The sequence below is a fragment of the Elephas maximus genome, chromosome 1, assembly GCF_024166365.1.
Source record: "Elephas maximus indicus isolate mEleMax1 chromosome 1, mEleMax1 primary haplotype, whole genome shotgun sequence".
In the NCBI taxonomy this organism is placed as follows: Eukaryota; Metazoa; Chordata; class Mammalia; order Proboscidea; family Elephantidae; genus Elephas; species Elephas maximus.
Genome location: NC_064819.1, coordinates 29,208,955 through 29,236,276, shown reverse-complemented (window position 1 = coordinate 29,236,276; position 27,322 = coordinate 29,208,955). Strand labels below are relative to the sequence as shown.

The 27,322-nt window shown below is 39.2% G+C and overlaps 1 protein-coding gene across 2 annotated transcripts; it reads right to left on the bottom strand.

Annotated features, from left to right (window-relative positions):
• Window positions 1–6,589: 6,589 nt before the first annotated feature.
• TRA2B (transformer 2 beta homolog) lies at window positions 6,590–27,192 on the bottom strand. Of its 2 annotated transcripts, none has more exons than XR_007516850.1 (9): window positions 26,989–27,192; window positions 15,644–15,777; window positions 14,278–14,440; window positions 12,779–12,967; window positions 10,974–11,089; window positions 9,951–10,034; window positions 8,869–8,925; window positions 8,101–8,333; window positions 6,590–7,608 (listed from the first exon to the last, which is right to left on the bottom strand). XR_007516850.1 is itself a non-coding variant. In XM_049880908.1 (9 exons), exons 1-9 carry the CDS (start codon window positions 27,022–27,024, stop codon window positions 7,598–7,600), a joined length of 864 nt encoding a protein of 287 aa, XP_049736865.1. In that variant the 5' UTR covers window positions 27,025–27,192; the 3' UTR covers window positions 6,590–7,597. The 2 variants fall into 2 exon arrangements, 1 of the variants encoding a protein (XP_049736865.1); XM_049880908.1 differs by having other exon boundaries at window positions 8,101–8,174.
• Between the last annotated feature and the right edge of the window lie 130 nt (window positions 27,193–27,322).

Below are 27,322 nucleotides of genomic sequence, written 5' to 3'. Positions count from 1 at the left end.
GGTTTCCACATTTACCAAAATGCAAATAATTTGATCTATTTAAGTTGTAGTTCACGTATGCAATCACTCTTTAAATTTGAGTGCTTCTTTTAATTCATTGACTTTTCTTGGGTCCAATCAAAGATTTTCATGTCAAGCATTTAAAGATACTTAAATGAAGATTTTCTTAAGGCATCCAAATGTTACATGACTAGTCTTAAACAAATTTGAACACTGACTAAACATCCAATTAAAACATTTTTACCTTCGCTTTTTCAGTTCAGTTTTTGCTTTGAATCCATGAACACGGCCAGTAAACACTAATATATTTTCACTGTGCTCTTGGAATTTTCATTCTAGTGCTCAAAAATGTCAGTTAACCAAGCCAAGCCATTTCTTGAGGCCAAGATGATCCTTCAACAAATCACAAGTGAGAATCAGTCACACAATTTGTTATTCTTTAAGCTCATCAGCTCTTAACAAAACTCACCTTCTATTTTGGAAAGAACAACTGCTTTCAGTAGGAAACAGCAGAGAATGGTGTTCGCATCCCATTTATTTGCATAAAGCTGAACACAGGACTGTAGCGTTTGGATTTTGATGGCATAACATGGGATTTTAATCCTCAAACTTTTCTTATTCAGATTTCCCCCGGTACTCATCTGTGTGTTAATTTCTGTATAATTTTATCACATGTGGATGTTTGCATATCTATCACCAGAGTCAAGATATAAGGACAGTTTACAGGCACATTTATATAAAGGGGTTTTTCTGTGAAGCAAACAATGCAATACTTGAACTTCAGCGTTTTCAGGGAACTCTGATGTAACTAGAGCTTTTACTCCTTCCTGTCCCCACATCAATACATGAATTCATGTGTTTTCTGTAATATCTCATTTGTTTCAAAATATTCATCTATCACTTCAAGTACTTCATTGCAAGTTACTTGTTCGGTAACTTTTTGGAAGAATGTTTAAACTTCCAAGCCATTATTTTTTTCAGGGATTCTAACGGTATTAGATGAGCCCAGATTCTTTGGTCTGCAAATAAAACTCTTTTGAATTGAATAACCTTCTGTATTTATATTGTGTGTAACCTGAGAGTTCAAAGTGTCTCTGTCCCCACTTACACTACAGCAGAATGTTCCCTATTTCCTTTGTTTCACTGGCCCCAACGCTGAGTGGATAATTTTCAGGAGGGCTCATAGAAGGAGCAACTCTGCAATTGTGTAAGGCATCTGAACTTTAGTACTTAATTGTAAGATCCTGTAACTATTTTCTTAAATACAATCTGTTATTATAAAGAGTATTTGCAACAATGTATGGGCAAAAGAATTGACAAACACATCACGGGAATGTGATAGAAAATCCAGAAATAAACCCAAGCTTATATGATCAAATTATGTTCAACCAGGGGTCCAAAGCAAGCCAATGGGGAATGGGAAGGAACAAATGACTGCTTCCTTCACAATGGAACTACCTGGTGCACAACTATTTCCCTCAAAGTATATTCTGCATTGGAGCTCAGGGTTGTTCATCATTATTGGCAAGTTAGGATTGACACAATGGGCTCAAATACCAAAGATCATGAAGATGACCCAGCGGTTAACTCAGTTGGTTAGAGCATGGTGCTAATAATGCCAAGGTCGCGGGTTTGGTCCCCGTACGGGCCAAGGAAAGGAGTTGATGACCCAGCACCACACATTTCACTGTTACACATCAGGTGGTCCTGAGTCAGAGGCAACTCAACGGCAGCAAACAGGCTGTTGGCAATGATAACCAGTTTAGTCTTGGTGAGTGGAAATCTGTATTGAGGATATGCACTCATTGCCTTCATTTCTGCCATCATGGCCACTTGTGAGTCCATTGTGGCAGGAAACTGTAGCTGTTTACCTCCTCTCCACCAAAAGCCTTTCATTAATATTCTTCTAGTCTAGGCTCAGAGTCCTTCTCTGTCTTGTCACTAAGCCTTTTATCTTGCTACTAAGAAGCTTCTAGGCAGTCGTATCATTACCATTACCCAGGATACACCCAGGAACTCAGGTTATCAAGAGATTTATCTTCTCCGCTATCCATCAGGGTCACATGAGTGGTTGGTTCTCTAGCACTCGAGCGTTCTGACTTTGGCTAATGCTGGCATATTGGGTATAGAGTCACCTATAATCTAGGTACAGGTGGGATGGTAAGGTGATTTAAGTATCTGTGGACTAGATTAAGGATTGGCAAACTTTTTCTGTATAGGTCAGATAGCAAATATTTTTTACGGTAACAACTTCAGTATTTTGTACAAAAGCAGTCATAGACAATAAATAACGAATGGGCATGGCTGTATTCCAATACTCTATTCACAAAAACAGGAAGCAGGCCAGATCTGGTCCATAGCATGTAGCTCGCTGACCTCTGGGAATCCAGAAAATTGATAACCTTGAGGCCAGATGTAAAGGGGAACTGCTATCCTTTCTAAGCCTGTTGCTGTTGTTTCATAGCAACCCTAAAGGACAGAGTAGAACTGCCTAATAGGATTTCCAAGGAGCACCTGGTGGATTTGAACTGCCCACCTTTTAGTTAGCAGCCACAGCTCTTAATCACTACATTACCAGGGTTTCTGCTATCCTTTCTAGATAAATGCATATTGCTTCCAATGTTAATCTGTTTACAGTAATAGTACTAAGTGTTCATTTTTAGATTAACATGCACGTTCCAAGTGCCAGGGGCCACATTAATGTCTTCCAAGAAACTTCATCTGAATCAGCATTCCTATTTAGAATCACCACGTAGGCTACCAGTCTCAATGCACCAGCCAAACTGGGGGAGTGGCAAAGTCACTTTCATGGTAACCCCTCAAAGTACATTTCCACTAGGGATGTTATTAATTAGGAGGAAGACTAACATCCATTTGGCCTTTTTCTTTTTTTTACATTAGTCTTGTAATATCTCAAGGTTAGGATTAGTGAGGTTCTACTGAACCTGCCATGAAGATTTGGGTCAGAATCCTATTTATCTTCTAGTTCCCATAAATTCTTATACTTTTGAATCACAACGGTGTCCTTGGTGCCCATTTATTACTTTAGGTATCTAATATTAGTGGCTAAGTTTGAATATTTGTTTCTCCAACACTCACATGGGTAATCGGCTGCAGAACGTCCCAAGCTAGCCAAGTACATCATATGCATGTGGTATTATTACCAGGTCCTTACTTTGGGTGACTACTCCTTCAACCTAGGTGCTCAGTGTCTGAGTTCTCCATTGTGTCACGAGACACCAGAAGTCTTCTGGTTGAACTGTCAAGACTGATCTCAGCCTGAGCCCAAATACCTAAAGCTTGAAATCCGTCAATTTCATGATCTAACCCCCCCCGACCCCATTCTGCTGTCTCTAAGTATGACCCTGCCTACTTCAGCTTCTAGATCTGTTAACTCGAGATCCCATTTCAACTTCAGTGCCCCCCACCAGGCTAGTAAGGCTCTCGGACATATTTTTGAATTCATCAATTAATTACTCACAGGGAGAAGGGAGTATCTGGGGTCCCATTAGAGTATCATAAAAGGCAGAACAGGATGCAGAACCAATCCAGCGCTCCTGTCACTTTAAGTCCTTGAATCCTTTTTTCTCCGTTACCCCAAGAAATAAACCATCAGTGTCGGAGGCAAAACTGCTTCTGTGCACTGGTATCAGTAATCCCAAACTAAACAAAAACTATGTTGTACCCTCATAACATTTAAGAAAACTTTGAAAAATACAAATTACCTTAGTCCCAACTGCTGATGCTATTTACTAAACCATGTTCTTTCATGTGGTTATGGATTTTGATTAATTCAACAATCCTCCGTATCAACTCTGCATCTGGCTTGTCTTCTCGGCCCTGAAGTTACAAGTGATACTGCCTTGAGGCAAAATTTCAAGATTTAAGATGATCTTTTCCTTGCTTTCTATCATCCAGTGCCATCCTACCCCATGGTTCTGGCTGGCACTTTGTCCATTTTAATTGGTCTATAGCAGCAGTTACTCAGCCACTCCTCACCCACTAAGCCTCGTTTCACGGGTACCAAGTGACCGCCATCACAGCACACCAGACTACACTTAATCACAGAATATGCAAAGTCTCATTCTATAGCCTATCTGTTGAGTCCCAATTTTCTTCCAATTGCTACAGTAGCAATTCCTAGTCAAAACTCTTCCCATACTCAATAATCAGAAAATTAAATTTATACTAGCTAAAAAAGGAAACTTATCATCAGCAGGGTAATAGATGGCTTGAGGACAGAACTAAGGTTAGGTCAGGGGTCACCAGCAGCAAGAACTCCAGAGCTCAGTTACCTTACTTCCCACCACTTTCTATCATCTATAAAAATCTACGGGATACTGATCGGCCTACTTCGGGTTATGTGTACAGGGCTGGATAACAGCGTTAAGTACTGACTGGCAGGTACAGTTCCTTAGAGGAGACAGATGCTGTTCCAGAACCGAATTTCTAGGCGGTAAAAGACAGCCTCTTGTCGAGTCAGCCACGACGGTTACTTTATGTGTAACATGGTACGCTGCCCGCTCTTGCACCAGCCACTGTGTCGAGGCAGCTCACTGAGGGTAACCCTAGCAAATTGTAGTACTAATGTAGAAAAGACCATTTATTACTTGTTTATGGCAACTGGATATTTGTCACCTCACCCAATTGTCATTTAACTGTTTTGTCTACAACAAAGCCCACATTTGCTGCACACTCTCATCCTCTCTGGGTGAAAACATACAGGCCCCTGCCTTTAACCCTTGTTAAATAAAGCCTATTAAGGCTGACAAAAACTGAAATCTTACCATTCACTCTGAAAATGACAGACTGGAATGCAAATACCACTTAAGATCAGGAACACCTAGAAAACACTTCGCCTTTATATCCCCAACACCTAGAAATGTCTGATACGCCATCTTCAAAAGATGCTGGGACTTGGTTTATGCTCTGCTGTGTATATTCTCAAAAAAATTGTCAAAAAAAAAAAAAGTTCAGTAAACTCAGATGTGGACCTGAATTTCACTTATTCACTCAATATTAAGCTCCTTAGGTCTAGTTTATATACACCTTAATGCACAAAAACACATTAGAAATCTCTATCAGAATCATCATGAGAGGTTTAAAACATCAAAGAGTGGGGGCAGGGGGAGGAGTGTTTCAAGAGTAGTAATGGTAAAACTAGTGTATCCACTGGTAAAAAGCACTGGCTTGGGAATCTGACCTGAATCTGACAGAACCTGCTTATACTTAGTTGTATGATCTTGGGCAAAACAACTTTTCTAGCCTGTCTACAAAAGATGAAGGTTAGACCTCTGCTGTTGTGGGAATCAGATGAAAAAACATTTACAATACACTTACACACAGCACCTGGGAATACAGCTCAGGAGGCAGTCACTATTGGCTTGTTCTGTGGACTGTCATACTTAGATTATAAGTATGGGGACAGAAACAAGATCAAACACCAAAAACATAGGGTAAAAATCCTATCCAAGAACACATGGGCAGCCTAAATGGGAACCAACACTGTTAACTGCATTAGTCGTCATTTTCTGGGATATGTCAATTAGGTGTGGTTCCTTTCCAAGGACACTCTAAACCTCAGGCTAATGTAGAGTGGGGACTGTTTCTTACCACTACCCCTAACCCACACTACCTTGCTTGTGCTGGCCTCACCCTTGACCCCAGCCAGATGGCTACACAGGCAGCACCATGTTCCTTGATATACGCTACCATCACAAAACTAGGGCTCTCAGTCTTTAATCTATCCCTCTATAAACCCAGCCCCTCTGGCTATATCCTAAAACGTGATTTTGTACAAAGATCTGAGTTGTCACTTCTTATTCCAAAATTGAGAATCCAGAGGAGATAATCCATCAGGCAAAGGGTATTAGTTCCAGACACTTACTGGATAAATTGAATTCAAGGTATACGTAAATTAACAAAAGTCTGAGACAGACGCTTTGCCCAGTAAGTGTTACAAATTAAGACCTGCAAATTTTTCTATGCTCCATCACTGACACGCACCTATGATCTGTTCAGCTCAAATCAGGGGCAATATTAGCATTGCATGGGTGAGATTCTGGAGTTATACCACCCGGGTTCAGATACCAGCACTACCACCTTAATAGCTGTTGGGACCTAAATTAAGTGACACAGTAGAATTTTTGACAATTAAATGAATTAAAATATGTGAAGTGCTTACAAGTATCTGAAATACACTAAATAAAATCTAAGTGCTATAAAGATAGCAAGCTAAGAAAATGAAATTATGTCTTCAACAAATTCCTTAGCATCGGTCATTAAAATAACCTAAGTTAAAAGATACTTACCATATGTAGTCATGGTATCCTCGGGGTTTGTGTGAAGGCTAAAATTATTTAATACAACCCATCGCCCAAATGGAGATGGTCATTTTAATATCTAATTACCCACTCATGTTTTCTGGGAATATTCAATTAATTTATTAAAAAAATACATATATACTTCAGCCCAGGGTACACTGCACTAGGGACTAGGCTAAAAAATGGTAAACTTAAATACAATGTAACCAGGTTTAAGAAAACAAGAAACCCAGACCAGAACAAACACTCTGTAAACCGCAGAGTCGCACCAGCGAATTTCTCTTTGCATTTTTGAGTTTATTTAAACACAGTTCTCAAAACATTTGAGTGAAACTGGGCCTCCTTTGGTAAGCAAAGGACCTAAAAAGAATATTTAGAATTTAAAAAATGAACAGGCAAAGTCTTCAGTTCATCCATGACACAGGTGTAGTGTTCCTTTCTCTCATCGTGTATCGTGAAGCACCCGGTATTTTTCACACAGCCTCAAAGCTAGAACAAGAGTACATCTGTGGTGGAATGTATTGTCACTTGCTGATAACTAGCTGAAATACCATTATCCCCTTGTAACAGCTTGAAAAAATTGCCTTTTTTAGGCACACGCTGGGTAACCCTTCTTATTTCCTGCTATATATAATACAGATTACATAAAGGCGGACAAATCCACACTTAGGTAAGCATTAACCATTTGCTGTATTGAAATAGCTTTAGTTCTAACACTAGCGGTACAGAGTTACAGAGCATAATTTGAACACTTAGTTGCAAGTATATTAATTATGGTACTTTTAATGAACTGGAGGAAAACGGGGTATTTTTGTCTTCAAATTTACTATGGACAACTTAACCTGAACAGTTCTGCTAAGCATTGGTATGTTAGAAAGAAAAGTAAAAATCAAACTTTATTGTTACTTTTTTGCCATTTGGTAGCATTTTACACACAGGCTTTGATCTTCAGAATACCCTGGATTCAGTAGAAAAACCTTTTAAATGAAGTTCTGTACAATAGAAACTTCTCGGCAGTCAAAATTTAGACTGTAAAAAAATACATGCAAAACGTACTTTTCTGAAAACACTTAACTTTGAACAAAGCACCAAACTACACAAATGCAGAATGAAAACAGCATTTCGACTCCACCAACAGTAGTCATCATCAAAGGTGTAAGTCACCTGACTTCACTAGGCACTGTTCACTTTTTAAACAGGAGACAATAAAAATATTGTCCACAAACAATATCCCAACTCTGGAGCACGTTTCAGAAAGTCTTCAACTTCATGCTTTAATAGCGGCCTAGAAAAAACAACAACAAAAAAGGTACGTTTTAAAGTTGTCCAGAGTTTAACAGGACTTCTAAAAAGAAAAGACACCAAAGGTGAAAGAACATACATTTACCAGGAGTCCAAGGGTTGGTTTTATACATCTCCTTGAACCTCATGCAAACATTTGGGGCACAGGAATATAACAGGTATACACAAAACTACCTGAATTAACCTATCTGCAAAAGAGTAAGTTACTCTGTTGTAGCTTAGGTTGTGCAAAGAGTTAGCGCACTTGGCTAATGGAAAGGTTGGATGTTTCAAGTCCACCCAGAGGTGCCTTGGAAGGAAGAGATCTACTTCCCAAACAGCAGGCATTGAAAACCTCGTGAAGCATAGTTCTACTCTGACATACATCAGAATCGACTCAATGGCAACTGGTGGGGCGGTGCAGTTTTTAATAAGGCAAGTCATTAACAACACAAAACCACTATATTACAAAAATCATATAAAGAGAAAAACTTACGAGGCGAGTATGATCGAGATCTGGAACGTGATCTGTATCCCCCACGGCTGTAGTAGGGAGAAGGTGACCGCCTTCTGTGAACAAACGTCAAGGCTGTCTTAAGTGTCCACAGGTCACAACTAAACTAAGTAACACACAGACTACGCAGTACCCTTTATCACTCCCCCAAACGAGGACGGTCTCATGAATTCTAATTCTGCACCAGTCATGGGGATCCGAGGTCTGTTACAGTCCTGAGAATGAAGTACATCATCAGGCCTCATGCCAAATAATCACCCTCTTTAACTATCAGAAGCCACCTACTCCTTTCTATATCTGATCCACCAATAAGATGCCAAACCTTTAAGTTCTGTGAAGTATAATCTTAGGGGTGAATAAAAACCTCTTAACATCAATTCTAACCACACCCTCAGGGGCTAACACGCAGGACAAAGTTCACTAATAGCCACGGTTGCTAACCACAAGGTCACCCACTGGAATCTACCAGCCGCTCCTCGGAAACTGTATGGGGAAGTTCTACTTTCCTACAGGGTCACTGAGTCAGAATCGACTCGAGAGCGATGGGTTTGGTTTTTTAATTCAGTAGTTCTCTAACATAAACCCAGTTACTTTTTGTAAATGCAGTCATCTGGGTTAAGGGTATTTTTATGAACATCATGCCATCTAATTTTCTGTGATGCTGCTTACCTAACTACTCCAATACTAGCAGCCTAGTCTTTAAGAAGCCTCCCCACTGCGGCCCTGATGTTCACGCATCTCACGGTTTACCTGTAAATCTGATCCCTGTCTTGAGCAGCTCTCCATCCTCCTCCACCTCCACCTCCTCTGCAAAGGCAGAACAGCAACATAATGTTATTTTAGAAGTTTGTGAAAGAACACAGAATCCGTGCAGTGAAAGACCCCAAAGAGTGTATGTGGAAGCAAAATTTTTGTAGGTTAAGTGACTGAGGGCTAGTTTTTGCCACCCTTTTCAAAACCTGGCCTAGAGCTCTCTCTGGTGGCTAAAATGAGTTATCACTAGAATACATTAACATTTCTAAGCAAATGCTCTTAAGAGAAGTTAAACAACCAAACAAATCTAAGACCTTAATCTTCTCACCCTCCAAAAAGTAATCTCTGAAGTACCACTTAACAGTGCTGAAGAAAACTGTTTTTTTATGGGTGATAAAAACCTGGACAATGTCAAGAGTATACAAGAGGTCTCACACTTCCACAGAAATCCACTGACAATTTTGACAACTTATTAAATACACTACCAGATACCATGCAAAAAGAAACCCTGTCAATCCCATACCATGATAAAGTATTAGAACCACTGCTGTGGTTTAAACTGAATTACATAGATTTACATTCTGACAGCAAGGCAGAATCCAAATCTCCTGTTGCTAACATGTTACTTTTACCTTTGAAGGTATTCCCAAAGAAATCTTCTACTTTACAAGTACGAAGGGCATTTCCCTATGTTACAGTAAATTAGACTCTTCTAAGAAACAAAGCACTGTCTCTCAAAGTACGGCTCATGACGTGCTAAAAACAAAGAACCTGAGGCATAGTCTAGTTTTGATTGTGTATTTAGTGGGTTCAGTTTTCATCTACACTAAAGGTTTAAAAAGGAAAATGCTCTACTGCATTAAAGTGACCTGAATTATAATCAAAGTCCCTCTATATTCTAGAATAACTAATGAACAGAAATCCAAACACCTGTACCTGTCCTAAGTTATAGACATACAGCTTTAAAATCTTCTTTAAACTTAGCAATGAGAAACATAAATACTGTTTTTATTATAGGCCATAACTTAAGATAGTAATGCTGCTTCAAACTGCAACTCAGACAGGTGACGTTCTTTTACCTGTAAGATCTGCTATAGTAGTCCCGATCATCATAGCCTCGATCATATCCTCTGTCATAGTAATCCCGACGGCGTGAGCTGCCACTATGGATAATAACATATCTTCTTACCAAAGTATCAAGTGGTCTTCCCTAGGTTCCTGGTCATGACTTTTGCTACCTGAAAACTGGTTCAGATGCTTACCATCAATACTGCAATACCATGTAACTAGCTCACAGGGTCCTAGAGGTGACATACAACACACACAACTAAGTTCTCTACACATGACTGGGCAAACTGCTTCTACTAGAATCTTCTAATTCTCTTTCTCCAGAGGAAAAATAATGGGAGATAAATCTATAGCTCCTTCTGGCTTGTTTTCAACTAACGCAGCCAATTCACTAATCCCTTATTTTTCCTTACAGGAAGGGATAATAAAAATCTAACCCAGAAACTGCTCTATTTTTGGAGTGGAAAAATGTTCCTCCTGTTAAAGGTAACATGGCAACTGTACATAATTGCAATTCTCCCCCTTATGTAAGAGCATTATACTTAGATCTAAAAAGAAACTCATTTATAGTTGTTAGTATAATACTGGTAAGTGTGATGATGAAAGAGAAGTACTCTATCACAACCCAGTACGTCACTATGAGACAGTCCATTTAAGAAACAAAAAAAAACTAAGAAATGCAATTCACTAGATTTATACTCGTACTTGATCTTTCTTATAAGGCTCAAGTGTCTACTATGAGAAAAATGCCTGCAATTCCCAGCAAAGCCAAATATAGGGCATTTCTTTATGATACAGTAGGGCATGATCTATTTTAAAGATGTTAACTCAAATTTGTGACAGAAAACAGCACTGTTTCCACTGAATATATTCTATTGGATATAGTTTAGTTCAGTCAAAACAAAACAAACAGGAAAACCAATTTCTATTGTGGCAGGATAGATGAAGCACTGACAATTTCCCTCCAGTACACGTACGCTTTTGGAAAAGTGGACAAACTGAACGATAAATTTTTACTTTGAAAATAAACTTACTAGGTAGGTCTCCCCATATAAATTCCAGGCGTTGGGGTATGTGGTCTTTTTGTTATGGAGAAATCAACTCTGATCCTACGGCCATCAAGCTCCATTCCATTGGCACGCTCTTTAGCCTTACAAAAAATAGATAAGTTGCTATATACACCCCCAACAAGGACACAAACTATCCACCAGCTATAAATAAGGCCCCAACTGCATGCTTCAGTTACATCAAAAAAAAAATTTTTTAGCATTGCCCACAACATTAAGATCTACAATTTATATATGGGTTTTCTTTCTACAAAATAGTCATCTGTAAAAGCTAGTTATAAAAACTAAGAAAAGCTTTGACCGTGTTTCCAGAAACTCTTCCAAGCAGGAGTTGGTAAACTATGGTCTGTGGGCTAAATCAGGCCAGCTATGGATTTTTTGACCTTCATAGCTCACAAGCTAAGAATTTAAATGGTTAGGGGGGAAAAAAAGGGTATTTTGTGATATCTGAAAATTATATGTGATTCAAATTTTGGTATCTACTTCACAAAGTTTTACTGGAATACAGCCACAGTCACTTATTTACATATTGGCTATGACAGACTTCAGTAGTTATGACTGAAACCATATGGATCAGCAACTTAAATTACATATAGCTCGTTCATCTAGAATATACAAATGAGAGAATGCACTTGAAAACAAAAATTACTCCATTCCAAAGACAAGATGGGGCTTTTCTCTCTAATAATTCCTGACACTACAGAATGAGGTACAAACAGGCTATTTTTCAGAGAGCTAACTATAGTCCAGTAGCAAATTCGCATGAGGAAAACAAGAGGGCTATACTGCCAATGTACCTTCAGCAAATCATACCTATACTACTTTATAGCATCTTAATTTTTTCTTTTCTCTAAAATGAACCTGCATAACATCTTAAAAATTCCTTTCAAATCGTAGAATTCCAATCATCCATTAGTATTGGTAGCATTCAGCTGTTCTTTGGTTGACCAAATCATTTTTAAAATTGGTTTACTGTTTTTGAAAACAAGTGTACTTTTTTAAAAAATAATTTTTATTGTGCTTTAAGTGAAAGTTTACAAATCAAGTTAAAAACAAGTATACTTTTAATAGAAAACTAGCATAAAATGATTTTTACCTAGAGCTTTCAGCCTTCATCTCAACACTGACCTCAATCCTATCAGATTGCCATTATTTCCCTGAGTGTCTCTCTTCCTTATACTTGGAAATGACTTCAGCTATCATTATGGATCTGAAGTCCAAATTTTTCTTAATCCGGATTCATATTCCTGTTTGGGTACTAAAATACACATTCAACTTCCTCTTTATGGTCATAATTTCACCACTTTTTTTGTTGTTTCCCACGCTCAAAGTAAACATTGATTAAAAAAAACCAGTAAAAAACCATTGAGTAGATATATTGAATTAAATCATTAATATTCTTATCTTTTGGATAAATGTGCACTGAAATAGCTGCATATGAAGTGGTATGTCCAGATTTGCTTCAAAATACTATGGTGGAGGGTATGGCCTTGGGCCATAAAATGATAATTACCGAAGTGGGGAGATAGGATCCTTTGTCCCAAGTCACACTTTTCTGTATGTATCTGAAATCTTCCACAATTTAAGTTCACAGTATTATTTACTTCAATACCCCTTCTGAGAATGCATTTTGCCTTTAACTCTGCTATAGTTGCATATCCTATCTACACTCTTAAAAGCAAACACTGTCCTTATCCAAGTAGCTGGTCACTAGTATTTGGAATTAACAATAGAACTAGTGTTCACAAATGTACACATAGACTTTCACTTACTTCCTTGGCATCATCTACATTTTCAAAATATACAAAGGCAAATCCTCTTGAACGCCTAGACTGCTGGTCATATACAATAGACACGTCCGCAATGGGGCCATATTTAGAGAACACTTCTCTTAGATCTCTTTCTGTGGTATACAAGCTCAACCCAAATACTCCAAGACAACAGTTGGGATCAGGATTTGCCTGGAATTAAAAAAAGGGGGTTTTAAAAGTTGAAAACCTGTCACGCAGCAGAAGTTAGAAAAGAAAAAACCCTTAACAATAAAAATCAACAGTTATCAATTAGACCAAACATGTTTTGTTTAGAATGAGCAGAAAGAACTATGATAAGTACTTTCAAACTGATAATTGGGGAAATGGACTCTCACACAACTGGAAAACAAATGAGTCTTTTTTACAGGGTAATTTGGCTGAAAGAGTAATCTTCTACAAATCTATTCTGAAAAAATATTTATACCCTCACCACATGCACACACAAGGTCAGAACAGTACTGTCCCTATCAGCCAAAATAAACTGTAAGCAATTAAAATGCTGAGTTCATAAACGTCCATACAATGGAATGCTTTGAATACGAGCCCAAGTGCTCAGATACGCATAAATACGAAGCCCAGGAGTAGGTATAGGAACCCATTTTAACAGTGATCAACCAGTTTGCAGAGCCCTGAAGGCACAACAGTTAAGTGCTCAGGAGAACGACCTGGAGATATGCTCCTGTAAAAATTACGGCCTAGAAAACCCTAGAGGGCAGTTCTACTTGTCACATGGGCTAGCCCTGAGTTGAAAACAACTTGATGACACCCAACAACAGCTTGCAGTCATTTCGATAAAGTCAGGGAACCCCACATAAAACAATGAATCATACATCACCAAGGTTTCTGTTGCCATGAGTGTACCTAAATGTTCCATTTATTCCATACATTGAGCATTTACTAGGGAGAATTTCTACTTTGTTATTAAAAACAGTCCCTGACACAGAGCCACTTGGATTATACAATGAAATCAGTATATAAATACTAAATTTCATCTCACTTGGACCCTCTCATGGAATACAAGGAAAGCCTTAACAAAAAAGAAATTAACTTAAAATTCAATGGGAACGTAGGAGAACAGCCTATAAAAAAATGAAATAATCAGAAAACTCGGGTGCAACAGGTGTGAAACTATAGACATTGTGCTAATTCCATCACAGTAATGTACAACGGAGTTTTTTTTATGAGGTGAGTCATATAAAGTTTGTCATTATTTTGCTTACATTTGAATGACAGCCCAACTCCAGTCCATCCTTAATTTTTACAGTTGTAATCATTCAAATATTTAAGGTGTTCTTAAAGAACTATCTCAAAACACTAAAAAGCCTCTAGGGGCAACTCATATGCTCACCGCTAATGCTCCGTGGTCACCTAAAATCTGTTCTAATGTCCAACAAAAGTATCTTATGTAAGTGGTTTTAGGCAGTCAATGGCTTCAAAATCACAGAACATTTTCATCTTACCCGATTCCCAACATGCCGCCTGCGAGTAGACATCGGAGAATGACTGTGGCTGTGCCGTCTACGATAATCTCGACTGTAAGACCTGCTACGGGATCGTCTATGGGAGCGGGACCGAGACCGTGACCTCGTGTAATGCCTTCGAGAACTTCTTCTGGATCTAGACCTGCAAGACAAAGGCTTCTGGGTTATGACCAAATAACTAACAGGAGATAAGACGCTAAATTATTTTATTACTCTAGAGGCAAAACTCCCAATGAGGGAATATACTCCAGGCATATAATGACACGGTACAAATTAACCGGGATCAATACCTTTCTTCTCTAATTATCCACAGTCATTTCAACGCTGCTAGAAGTTCCCAAACCACAAGCTCTCTCCAACATTTGTTGAAATAATAATTAAGAGGAGGAGAAAAAAAACTCAAACCCGTTGCTGTAAAGTCAATTCCGACTCACAGAGACCCTACAGGACAGAATAGAACTGCCCCACAGAATTTCCAAGGAGTGCCTGGTGGATTCCAACTGCCGACCTTCTGGTTAGCAGCCATAGCACTTAAACCACTATGCCACCAGGGCTTCCAATTAAGACGAAAGGAGATTAAAATTAACATATTCCATATCTTTTGCAAGTCATACAACACACAAGATTTTACTAGCTGTTTATCACCCTCTATTTTCTCTGCTCCGAATATGCTCACCATTCACTTAACAAGACACTAATCATCGTCACAGGTAGTTCACAGCAGTTTTTTTAAACCAACAAGTGGCTCCTGACTACAGCGACCGTACGTATACCTTGCTGTCTAAACCAGAACATGTTTCAGTGAAATGGGTGCTGCTAATTATGCCTGTCCTGGGCAAACTAGGTGTAATATACTCTATTCTCAACCAACATTCAAGGGGGAAAAAAAGAACTGCACTGTGATATTTTGTTTTATACACACCATGTACGTAACATGCTAGACTATACCTATTTCTCATCAGGGACTGTAGTTATTATTACTGAAAGCCATTGTTCTGCAGCACAGTTGCCATACTGAACATTTACTTAAGCTCAGAGTGAATCCTCACAACTCCGCAGAACTAGTACTAACTCCCCTTTGACAGATAAGGAAACTAAGGTTGAAAAAGGTTAAGTCATCTGCCCAAGACAGCAAAAAACAGAGGGAAGATTTGAACCCTGACTCCAAAACACAGGCTCTTAGCCACTCAGTCTTCTGCTTCCCAGAACTTAAAGTTCATTTCTAGTACCAATATTAAAAACGCCAACAAACGATGTTACCCTCTCTACCTTCCTGGTTTACAAAGCACACACTAATTTCAGAGCTAAGAGTAACAGAAGAAAACGCCAAGACAGTCTTTCTTACCTAGATTCAGATCTGGACCTGGACTTTGATCTGGAACGCCTGGAATCTTCCTTGGAGCGAGACCTTGCAGGGGTATGCCTTGCAGATTTCCCAGATCCATGAGCACTTCCACTTCTGGAAGCAGAACGGGATTCCTACACGCAGATTTCAAAAGTTTAATTTGTATACTTTCTGGGCAACTTTAAAAACAAATAAGCTGCTGTGAGATAAATGGTGAGGGAAAGCAATCCCCTTCCAAGATAAGAAAACCTAGGTAAGGGTAGGCGTTATACCTGGTATTATAGTTTCATCGCTCCAACTGACATATGTCAATTAACTTGTCCTTTCTTCCGCCTTTTTGGAGCTGTTTTAAGAGTTATCTGGCCCCACTCCCTTCAGAAAGGGGTGCAAAAGTCAAGCAGGCAAGGGAACTGTCCAAAGATTGTTTTGGGATTGTGATTCCATAAAGACTAGGGTGAGAAAGAATCTTGTTAACTACAACACCTATTCTTTACACCTACTTCAATCAGGTTGCAAGCAATAAAACAAAACCCTATGAAATTTATAAAACTTACTTTTAAAATGCTTGAGATTATTTTTTCATGAGTCCTCAACTTTTCCAGTTATATTTATAATTGAATGGGAATGGAGACAAGGATCATCTCAATTTCAAGTCCTAACAGTAGAAAGAAAGAACCAGCTCTGTCCATCTAACCATGGTGAGGACCATAAGAATCTTAAAACCAGATAGTTACAGAAAGGCAGTGAATTGTGCAGGTAAGAGGAGAAAGGGTGCCACAGCGTCACAGCTACAAGATGAGCTAGGGCAAACTGCTGGGGAACTGGGAATAAGGGCAAGTGAGATAAATCATGTTAAGATGCCATACTGAAACTACAGCAGATTAGATCAGTGGCTCCTAATCCAAGGGGCTCAAAAGCAGTCCAGTAACTATATGCAAAAACCAAATCTGGGCATATGCCACATACCCATAGCTTTCCCAATCAAGACTGGAATTAACCAGCAGGTAAAGGGCACAAAAAAGAAGGATCTTGAAAGAAAAAGCAGAGGAATAGCTAAACAGGTAACCTGTTCATCAATGAGCCAAAGGCGTATGGTCAATTAACCACCAGTAAGACACATATAGTAAGTAGTAAAGCCAAGGAAAAGTTCTGCCAAGGCACTGAAACAGTCGAAGAGGAAAGGAGAACGAACCCACCCACAATTCTGAAAGCTGTCTGAAGAATCAAATCCAAGATGGCCTTCATTCCAGGGTCACCCCATTTAGGCCTGTTAAAAGGCATACATAATCTAGTGAAGTCTTTCCACCCATGATAGAGCAGAAAGGGCCAGGCTTGAAAGTAGCAACTTTACCAGGAAAGTCACTGCAGGGTGTGTGCCAAAGTTGAAACTGCTAAATAAAGGTTATCACAAAAGACCTCCCTGTGATTGATCTTCAGAATATTCTGGCCATTCTCAATAAAGACAGAAGATAGAAGATTTTAAACTGAAGCACAGAGTGGTTTACCGTATGAGGAAATGCTTGGAAATCCCTTTTTACAATACTCGGAGAAAAAAATTCACTACAACAGAGAAGAGACAAATTAAGAACTGAAGCTAAAAATGGGAAAGAGTAACACACCCATTAAAATGAGTTCAGGCCCCTAGGCCCAAAACAACTGTAAAAACATTCATATAGATTTCAAAGTCATAAAACACGGTATAAGATGACATGAACTGTGACAGTTGTCCCTCCTCCCTCCCATAAAGAGATTGAAAGAGAAGGAAAAGATAGCATCCGTTATTAGTGTAAATAAATGCCTTTAACTCCAAGAAGGGAATGGTTAAAAGATGTATTGCTGCTCTGGGAACCTCAATTAACAAATCCCCGAATTTCTCTAGCAAATATTCTAAACACTGAGATACTTGAAAGCACTACTAACCTACTCTCTCTGGACAAAGAAGTAGGTCTCAACTACCACCATCTTTACTACAGGCAAAGCTAATCTAGAAGAAAATCTACAAAAGAGGAACTCAAATGTTAGTAAGTATCTTTGTTCCAAGCTAGAAAGACCACCTCATGGAATAATTATATCCCTTAATGAAAACTGAAGAAAATTTCTTCAGGAAGGGGGAGCAGAATATGGGTGTTTCATAAAAAAAGCTGAAAGAATGCCAATCAAGGACTTTTAGTTAACAGCAGTCACAGCCTAAAGATATGATTACCAAGGAAAAGTGGGTAGAAAGCCAAGATTCCCTTTAAGCATCTTATTTCATTTAAAAGAAATCTTATTCCAAGCTGAAATGCTTCATCAGACAGTCCATCCCACTAAGAGTGAGGGGACACCACTTCTGCTTAATTTAAGATTTCCTCATAAAATTTTAGATCAAGGTCAAAGATACTGCAATATCTGGGAAATTTTAAGGCCTCAGCCTCCCAAATTGGTTATGCTGACATTTTTTGGGAGCAGTAATTCCTCAGACCAGGAACAATAGGCAACCATCAGAATGCAAAGATTTTCACTTCTGCACTGATGCTTGGTTGGGCCAACACCTACCTACACAATGCCTCTCCCGTTTTTTTGTCAGAGATATTCTTAAAGAAGGTAAAGCCCTCTGTAGTTATGTTGGTCATTAGCCAGTTAGAACATATATATATATATATATATACACAAGAATACTTAGCTTGTCTAGAAGAAATAAGACCTGAAACTATTAGCCAAATCTAAAAGCATAAAGAAAGTTAACTTTAATTCAGTTGGGAAAGCTCCTACTCTCAGGGCTGACACATCTATAGTGCCAACAGATTAAAACTCTACCAAAAGCAGCACTACTTGGTAACATCATACCTCAAGAAAAGCTATCATGAACTTAGAAATTCAGTATAAAGCCCAAAATTCCCTTTAAAATGCTGAGGGAATCGAATTCTTATACACTGGACCATAGCTGTACACTAACATATGTATCTGGGAACACATAACATAACAAGCCCAGCCTTCCAACAAATACCTTAATCTGCATCTCCCTATTCTGAGAATGGTAATTTCTCAGGAAAACTTTCTGAAAGAGAAAGAACTGCGCATTTACATTTCTGAAAAGCACCACATGTGCTTCTGATGCTTGTTAAGAATTTCACTGCCTTTGGTGAATGACAGAAATTATACCATTCCTATCTGATTTTTTTCTTGCCAAAGGCATCTTCATGGCATCTTGTTTCTGTTATCTCCTTCCCTGCTTAGCACCCTCTGCACTATCAACCCTCCTGGGGCATGGACCTCACTGCCTACCCCCAGACCAGAGGCCTGTCTCCCCACCCGCGAAGGTGAAGATATTCCTCAACTTCAAAGCTTCTCTGGTCAAGGGGGGAAGGCGTAGAGTAGAGGAGATGGTCCACCAGCACCAACATTAAAAACAATTCACGGGCTCAAATACAAATCAATCAATTTACATCACTTTTACCTCAGCCTGCTCCTCAATAATTCAGAATGCAGAGTTAATATCACGTCAAAGTGGGTTCTGTAAATAAACTAACTGGTGGGATTTTAAAAATACAAATGCACAAAGCCAACTGGCCAAATGCACACAAGTGGCCCTAAACAAAACGACTGCATCTCGGGAGTAACTAGGTCACCCTATATTTGTGTTCTACTTGAAAACCTGGTTTCACCTGTGAGTGGCCCTCTTAGATAAAAACAAAATCAACCCGAACACTAGTTAAGTGCCATGTGTGACAGCAGCCTCAAGTAAAAGGAAGAAATTTTACAAAGCAATAATGAGGGCAAAGCAAATGCAGGAAACAGTCTCCTATTACTGAGGATAACCGCCCTCAGCTTGCAAGATATAGAAATAATTAAATATCATAAAAGCGCAAGTTTCACATTGCAATTAGGCCACCAAGCCTCAGAAAAATGGATCCTTCAAGAAATGCTATTTAAATCACTTTTTCCAAGAGCTTTAAGACCTGACAACTCTCAGAGAAAGTTTCTAAATTTGTCTTCATTTCAGGAAGGACAAGTGTTGAAGATGACTCTCTTGGTTTGGCTTTCTCACTAGGGTAGAAGACAGCTGTTGGAGGGGTGCTGCTGGATATTTTTGATGTATGCCTGTCCCATACAACTAAGGTTAACATCACACCAACCACTGGACTTCTATTCAGCTTAAACACACGCACACTCACACAAAACCAAACCAACCCCCCACCCCCACCCAAGAAAGAAAACCACAGAAGAGAAAAAGAACTTTTGTGTTATTTTCCCACTAACTGGCTGGAACGTGGGGAACCAGAACAAAGCTACTTTATAACCTGTATCTATCACATCATTATAACAGGTTAAGTGTCGACAGCAGAATGGGGTTAAAGCTAAAGCACCTGTTGCTTTAAATTAGATATCCTGTTCACCTATGTGACCCACTTCATTCTGAGAGAAGCTACTATTTTTTAGTTGTCACCCTAGTCACATTAAGCTGAAACTGACAGTGAACAATTTGAACTATCCTGTTCATCATTTTGCTTTAATGTTGGGGTTTGCTTCTATAACCACCCTGGTGATGTTCTTTTGGAAAACTCTGACAAACTGAGAAAACATCACCCTACTATATATTGTTCAATACTGAAAAGGGGGTGGATGGTCAACGCACTGTAAAAGTTAAGAAGGGCTGCACAGACCACCAGGGTCCAATACTGGATGGAGGTAGCCAGTCATTCATGTCCCGACACCAGAAAAGAGTCAGACAGATGAAAAACCTAGAGGGGAGACCATCAAGGCAACTGTCACCCAAGCTGGAGAGCTCATTTTTGCCTAACATTTGACTACAAAAGGTTATTTTTTTTTAAATTGCATTTCAATCATTTGACTAAGCAGTTAAAATTAGAATTACCTAATTTAACGTTTCCCCTGGAAGGCACTTCTTAACCCTGTATATATTTTCTTCCATTAAACAAATAATGCATGCATGTTTAGCAAAATATACAGGGACACATAAACAGACTAGTAATTACTTAGCGTAGTGCTTTCTGATTCCAGATTACTTCTTATCTTAACTTCATTTTTATTTCTTTTCTTCATTCTTCCGTTTCAAATTCTGACTTCTTTCATCTTCCCCACTTCACACAAATTGCTCAATATTCTACAAGTGGGACTTCTGGTCTGATAATTAGCATGCATTCTTTCTTTTATTTTTTCAAATTTCAGCTTCACTTATTCCTGAGCTTCAAATACTCATTTACAAAACTTGTCAAATGACGACTTCCGCATTTTCCTTCTTCAACATTAACCTTAATAGAAAAAGAACAGGATGAAGAATATTTTAAAACTCCAGGACAAAATCCAGTGCCAAACTGAAACTAGAAAAATCTCGTTTTGGATTTAAAAAACAAAACCTAGAATATGCAGCTCAAAAAACTGAAACTACATAGTTTTCTGTTGGTTCTAGAATATATAATCATTCTAGTTTGTCTACTCCAAATAGATTTATCATGCTTAAGCTGAATGTGAAGTGCTCAACTGAACATTTACTGTTCACTTAACATTTTAAGAACTATAGTTGTAATTCACATTTATTTTATTCATCAAAAGAAAATGTGTCAAAAGCATATCTCTAGTCAAAGTGACACATTAATACAAAGTGCTAGAAAGGAAAGCACGGACAATGTACTTGTACAATGACAAAGGCTCAGGTTGATGAGGTTTTAACAATATTGTGACTTGTCTAAGGTTAAGAAATGTATTTAATGTCACACATTTTTGCACTGCATATTTAAGAATTCTGTAGAAATAATATCAGGGGACCTAAAAATTTGGAGCTTTAGTGTTCAATCCACCCACAGAAAGCTGCTCTAGTATGAATGGCCCAACTACTAAATCTAGAACACTTTAAAATCAGAAAAAAATTCAGTATTAAATTCACCAACTACTATACACAAATAGCTACAAAGAAAACCAGAACAAACTTGAATCCAACAGTGGGTACTTTCAAAGGATGTTGTAATATCCTCCCCCCAAATAGAAAATACTAAAGCCTTCTGACTTACAAAAAAAGAACACCTCTTTAAAAGGTGGCAATACTGGGAGAAAATTACAGCCCACCTCGATTACTGAAAAACTCAACATCAGTTTAGCAGGTCAATACAGTGTAATAGTGTATGCTGAACACTCTGAACAAAATACTGCTTTCATAAAACATCCTAGTTTTCCTTGTCACCCTGCATTCACTTCATATTCAAATTCATTTCACTGCATGTCAATGGTTTGTTCACCTAGTTTTAGTTTCTTGTTGGGGAAAAAAAGGCCAAATCTTTCTTTCCTCTAATAAAAAAAATAAATAAAATTGAGAAGTCTTTATACCTGTATCCGAGTACAATGACAACCATGTCCACCATGGGAAATGTGATGTCTTCTCTAACAATGTAAGCATAACTTTTACTATTGCTTATAAGTTATTGTTCAACTTTATTTAATCCAGGAAAAAACTGAAATAGCCTTTTACTTAAGGGCATCACAGTTATTGCTTTTAACATCCATCACTAAAATGTAATGGGAAATGTTTGCTGGCAGCACAAATGTAATCGTGGAATCAGAATGCCCAAGCAGATTTCCTCTTAGGGCCTCCTAGACGTTATGCACAGGGCTTAGAAGCATAAGACTAAGTACTGCAACTGAGTTCAAAACCTTTAGATGGATACCACAACTATTTCCAATATGGACACCTTCCTGCTGTTATTTTACCCCTTTCAACTTCTTCCTCCTACAGTTAAGGAACAAAACACACTATTGATACTATAAGTATTAGATTTGTTTGAACTCAGCTACTAAGTTCAAGTAGTCACTTTATAAAACCTAAAGACCAATTACTGGGCTAACGTTATTACGTACGTTTAGTTAAGAAACCTCACTTAGAAATAAACTCGTACCATCATCACGATTTTTCTTAAAACGATTCTAAGGGCTACAACTAGAATCTGTTTAACTTTAAACATGCTAAAATTCATGATGATGATTGACAAGGCAACAGTTTAAAAACTGGGAGGAAAAGGGACAAAGGAAAAAGCTTGGTGATCCTGCTATATATAGAAAAGATCAATGCTGGTAACAAATACGAACTATTTTTTTCTGCAGCCAAAACTGTCCAACAGACAGCTGGATTGACAGAAAAATCCTCAAAGATTGAGCACAATATTCTCGAAAAACACTCCACTTCCTAGCAAAAGCCAAAAGCTCTTTTTGACTTTTTCAGAAAACCCCATACTTGATCTTTTAAACCTAGCACAAAAATCAATACAAAAAAGGGACTGTCATCCAGGCTATCATAAATAATCTGATAAAATTAATCTAAAAAAAAAAAAAAAAAAAAAACCTCCAAAACCTAATTCAAAGCAAACAATTTGGGAAATGTGAAGACTAATTTGCCGTAAGTAACTGTGGCTTGTAGCTTAAAAGGACTAAGTGATAATAATACATAATTCTACTTGACCCAACTAAAAACTAAACTGGTAAATATGACAAATTCCTAAATATCAATCAACATTCCATCACTATACCTTCTAAGAACACACACAACTATACGCGTATAAAAACTGATCAACGTAATTAAAACATTATGCTATGGCTCAAAAGATACACCAAATCGGAGCTCTGTCCTTGTCTTGGGTAAAATATGAGTTCAACCAAGAAAGCATTTATGCTTATCTTTTACAGTTAGGGTTTTTTTTTGTGGGGGGGGGGGGAGGTGAAAAGGGCTTTACATCTCACTGTCTGAATTCCTCTTCAATCTTGACAAAACTGGTAGTACTTACCTTGTAATCTCAATTTGAAATTGCCACCTTCTATTTTCAATATCCAGAGTATTAAAGTGTTCTTACTTAAATTCAAGTAAAACACATTTCAACCTGGTTTCTCCAAGAGACTAGACTACTTACAACTAACTGAACTCACAGTAATACAGAACAATGCAAAATATTTCCCCCTACTTGACATTAATTCTTTATTAAAGAAATTTGGTGAGATGGACAATTCTTTAGAAAGAAAAACAGATTCAGAGATGTTTCAGTATTGAAAATTAGAATTTAGGGTTAGAGGTTAAAAACAAGGAGTACAAAAAGACAACCCAAGATCAAGGAGAAGAAGAGTAAAACTGCAGAATTTGAAGGGCAGTTTGATGGGATGGTATGTATCCAGATGCTATTCACCTCTATTTGAGAATAAGGTAATGTATTTAAATTTTAAACACATTGCTTTGACAAAAAATAAGCAGTATTCAATGAGAGTATTTGGTGGGTCAAAATATATTTAAAGCTGTTTCTACTCTAATTCTGATAGCTTGACAAAAATTAAAACCACCTGGTCCATACAGGTGTTTCCGTTGTTTCTGATTTAAGACTTATTTGTAGAAGCTACAGAATTACAATAGTAAACTGCAAGACCAAACGACATACAAACCTCACATACCCTACGCGCTGTGACCATTACTAGGCCTTAGATATTTATTAAAAGCATTAACATTAACCCCAAGATACCTAGCACCCTTTAAACAAACAAATCCTTATTCATGTTCCCATTCTTCCAAATTGTGAGCAGAATTTAACTGTCAAGAATAGCACACCTCCCCCCCTCCCCCGGGAAAAAGTGCCAGTCAACCCCTCTGCAAAATGTTTGTGGAGCAATTCTGCGAGAGCACTCAAAGAGGCTTGAGCTGAGATGAAAATGAGATTTTACTCTGGTACTTCGTTTGGCTAAATTAGGCAAGCCAACTCTGACTAGATCCTTGGAGACAGATTTTAAGTAAATCCACCTTCGGATGCAGAAATACATACACACACACATATTAAATCCCAGATAAAGAAACTACCAAACTAAAAAGTGCAATATTAACCACAAAAATCCAAGTTATATCCTAGCTACCCATTTCAAACAAAGGATGCGGGACACAATATGGTCACCCAGTAAGTAAGTATTCTATGATGGACACCGGTTCATTTCTAGAATATGCTAACCAGGTTGAGTAAGTTTCATACACACAATCTTGGTCTGTTCAGGAAAGGAATAACTTCTAAAGTTTAAAGGAACAAAAAAATTCCTCGTCACTTATGGGTTGTGTGGCAGTTTGTGGATTAGAGGTTTAGTAGATGAAGCAGGGGGAGATCCACCTGAACCAAGAAATTTGTATTACTGATTTACAGTAACAGAACAGTTAGGCAAATTTAATAGCCTAGAGTTGACTGAAACTCAGTTTTTCAGGCTTCAGAGAAGGTATTCATACCAGGAATGTCCAAGATTATTACCTCGTACACATCTTTGTCACTAATATATTTTCCACTGCTTTCAGGATTTTTAAAGCGAGTTTTAACCAGTCAAATGTGACTGTTCTACAGCATTATTTTTAAACTGCCCAGTTTCAGTTTAAAAATCTCTTCCAGAAAGTCAAGCCTCTTATGCTTTAAATAAAATCAATTAACTTGTTACTTTGTAACTTTTCTCTTTTCAGAACTTAGTCAATACCTATTCTATGTAACAACTGTGAAAAACACTAGCGTGTATTTTCTGCTAGAAAGAAAACAGAATTCGAACATCTATTTTAGTACATGACACTATCCCTCGAGCTGTGTCTCAATCCAGGACCTACTTCCTATAACTGTCTACTTCCTCTTGCAAAATATCAGTTTATTACTCTTTGTGCAAGTTTAGTTTCTACAATTTCCCATCTTCACAAACAACAGTTATATACAAGTTGTTCACTTGTATTCGAGCCTCCCTAGGCAGAAACCATTTTGTATACCCTGAACAGTGCGAAAGTACCCACTAACATCTGTTCAAAAACCGAATAATTAAAAACCACTTGCTTTCCAGTCTGAACACTGATGACTAGTTTCGGTGTATTCAACTGGCAGTAACCACAAGACTCAGCTTAAAAAACTTGTGGGCTCAATCCAACTGCTACCCCCAAGTAAGTAAAAACTTAAAAAAAAAAAAAAAAAAAGGTCCTATATTTATCTGAAATCTAAAGGCCAGATCAGTTCAAACTAATCAATTTCGGTTACCCAGTAAATCCTCTCAAGTTCTAGAAACTAAGAAGCTTCTTCCAAAAACCACCCTCTGATGAACTAGGAAAAGCATTTTAAATGCAATTTGCACAGATCTAACAAACGCCATTCAGATCTTCCTGAGACCTACCAGCAGAGAGAAACGGTAACAGGCAAAAAACTGTAAAAATATAAAACACCCGGCACCCAACTTGTTCCTACACCCGCCTCAAAAATCAAATTCTTTGTTGTTTTTTATTATCCTCCTCCTAACAAATTCTCCTTAACCCCTGTACTAGAAACATATAACGTTGTGGTTTGCTATCTTTGTTAAGATGGTTCCCGAAGGTAACGCCCCCAAGTCCCACAGCCAAGCCTTACTAAGCTGTTTGTTAAGCCTCTCAATTGTCTTATCCCTGCAATTTAATCAATCCTCACTGAGCTCACCAGGAAAAAAACTTAAAGGAAAAAAAAAAAAAAAAGAGTGCTAACACAAGTTAACGCTCAGTGCGAGAACGCCCCTAAACAAAGCAAATAACGGCGCCAGAAATCGCTGCCCGCCAATTTTCCTCCTATGCAACCTCGTGACAAAACGTCTACCCCATAAAATACACTCTTAACAGACCTTGGAATCTACTTACGTACTGATAACGTTTCGCTGGGAAGCCCCTTCCTTACCAGGGGAAAGCACTCTTACCGAAGCCAAGCACAAAAGTCCGCGTGCAGTCAGTCCCCCGAAATAATAAGCCGAGAACTCAATCTATCCCGAATCACTGTCCCCCGCCCCACAAGAGGCCCCAACCACACCCCAGGATCCGTCCTATCCGGGACCGAGAAGCCCGTCCCACGTTACTGTAACCCCCGGGCGGGCGGCAGCCCCCCCAGAACGTCGTCTTCCCCCGCCGCCCCCCCACGCGGCCCTGGGGGCTCGGGCTCGGGCGGCAGGCCTCGCGGCGCCGGCCCGCGTGGACGCGCGGCTCCTCCGCCATTTTGTGCCTCTGGCAGCGCGCCCAGCCCGTCAGCCCAAGATGGCCGCGGCGCGGCTTCGCAGAAGAGCAACGGCGAAGCGATGCCGTCCCTCCCCCACACCGAGGGGCCGCGGCGGCCATCTTCAACCCCCCCATAACGGAAAAGCCGCCGTCTCGGGGAGGAGACCCCCCTAAACCAGCCGGCGGCCTCCCTCACAACTAAACACACTATCTACAAGGGCCTGCTTAAAAAACCCTCTCCCGTCCCTCTCGGCCTCAGACTCCGGACCCTAAATCCCCTGCCTCCCAGCCCGAGGCCAAGGGGCCTCCAAGAGATGCCAAAAGATGTGGACACACGGCCGCCCCCTGCGCCACCGCTACGTACCCGCTCGCCGTAGTTCTGCTCGCCGCTGTCGCTCATGACTCCTGGCTGCAGTCGCCGCTCGATGTGCTTCAATCGCAGCGGTCCACCTCTCGGGCCTTCTCTACGGAGGCTCCTTGGCAGCCTCGCAGAACGCACTACTCTGAGAGCGGTTCAGAGACGAAGCACACCGCGCCGCCTCCACACAGGTTCTGACTCTACCGGACGTGACGCAGCACGCCTTAAGCACGCCCCGCCCCGTGCCCGAACGCGCGCTTTCTTGGTCCCGCCCCCTCTTGGCGTTGCTTTCCCTCTCCTGTGGAGGTGCTGGCCAAACCGGACGTGACGTAGGCCCGCG

Bases quoted from the DNA above. Each gene is read 5' to 3' on its own strand.
- TRA2B (XM_049880908.1), bottom strand. From the start codon at position 27,024: ATGAGCGACAGCGGCGAGCAGAACTACGGCGAGCGG. The intron at 11,090-12,778 runs GTAAGTGAAAGT...ATTTTTTGTAAG, and splicing joins ATGTAGATGATGCCAAGGAA to GCTAAAGAGCGTGCCAATGG. The intron at 8,175-8,868 runs GTAAACCGTGAG...GTTTGTTCACAG, and splicing joins GACAGGGATCAGATTTACAG to AAGGCGGTCACCTTCTCCCT.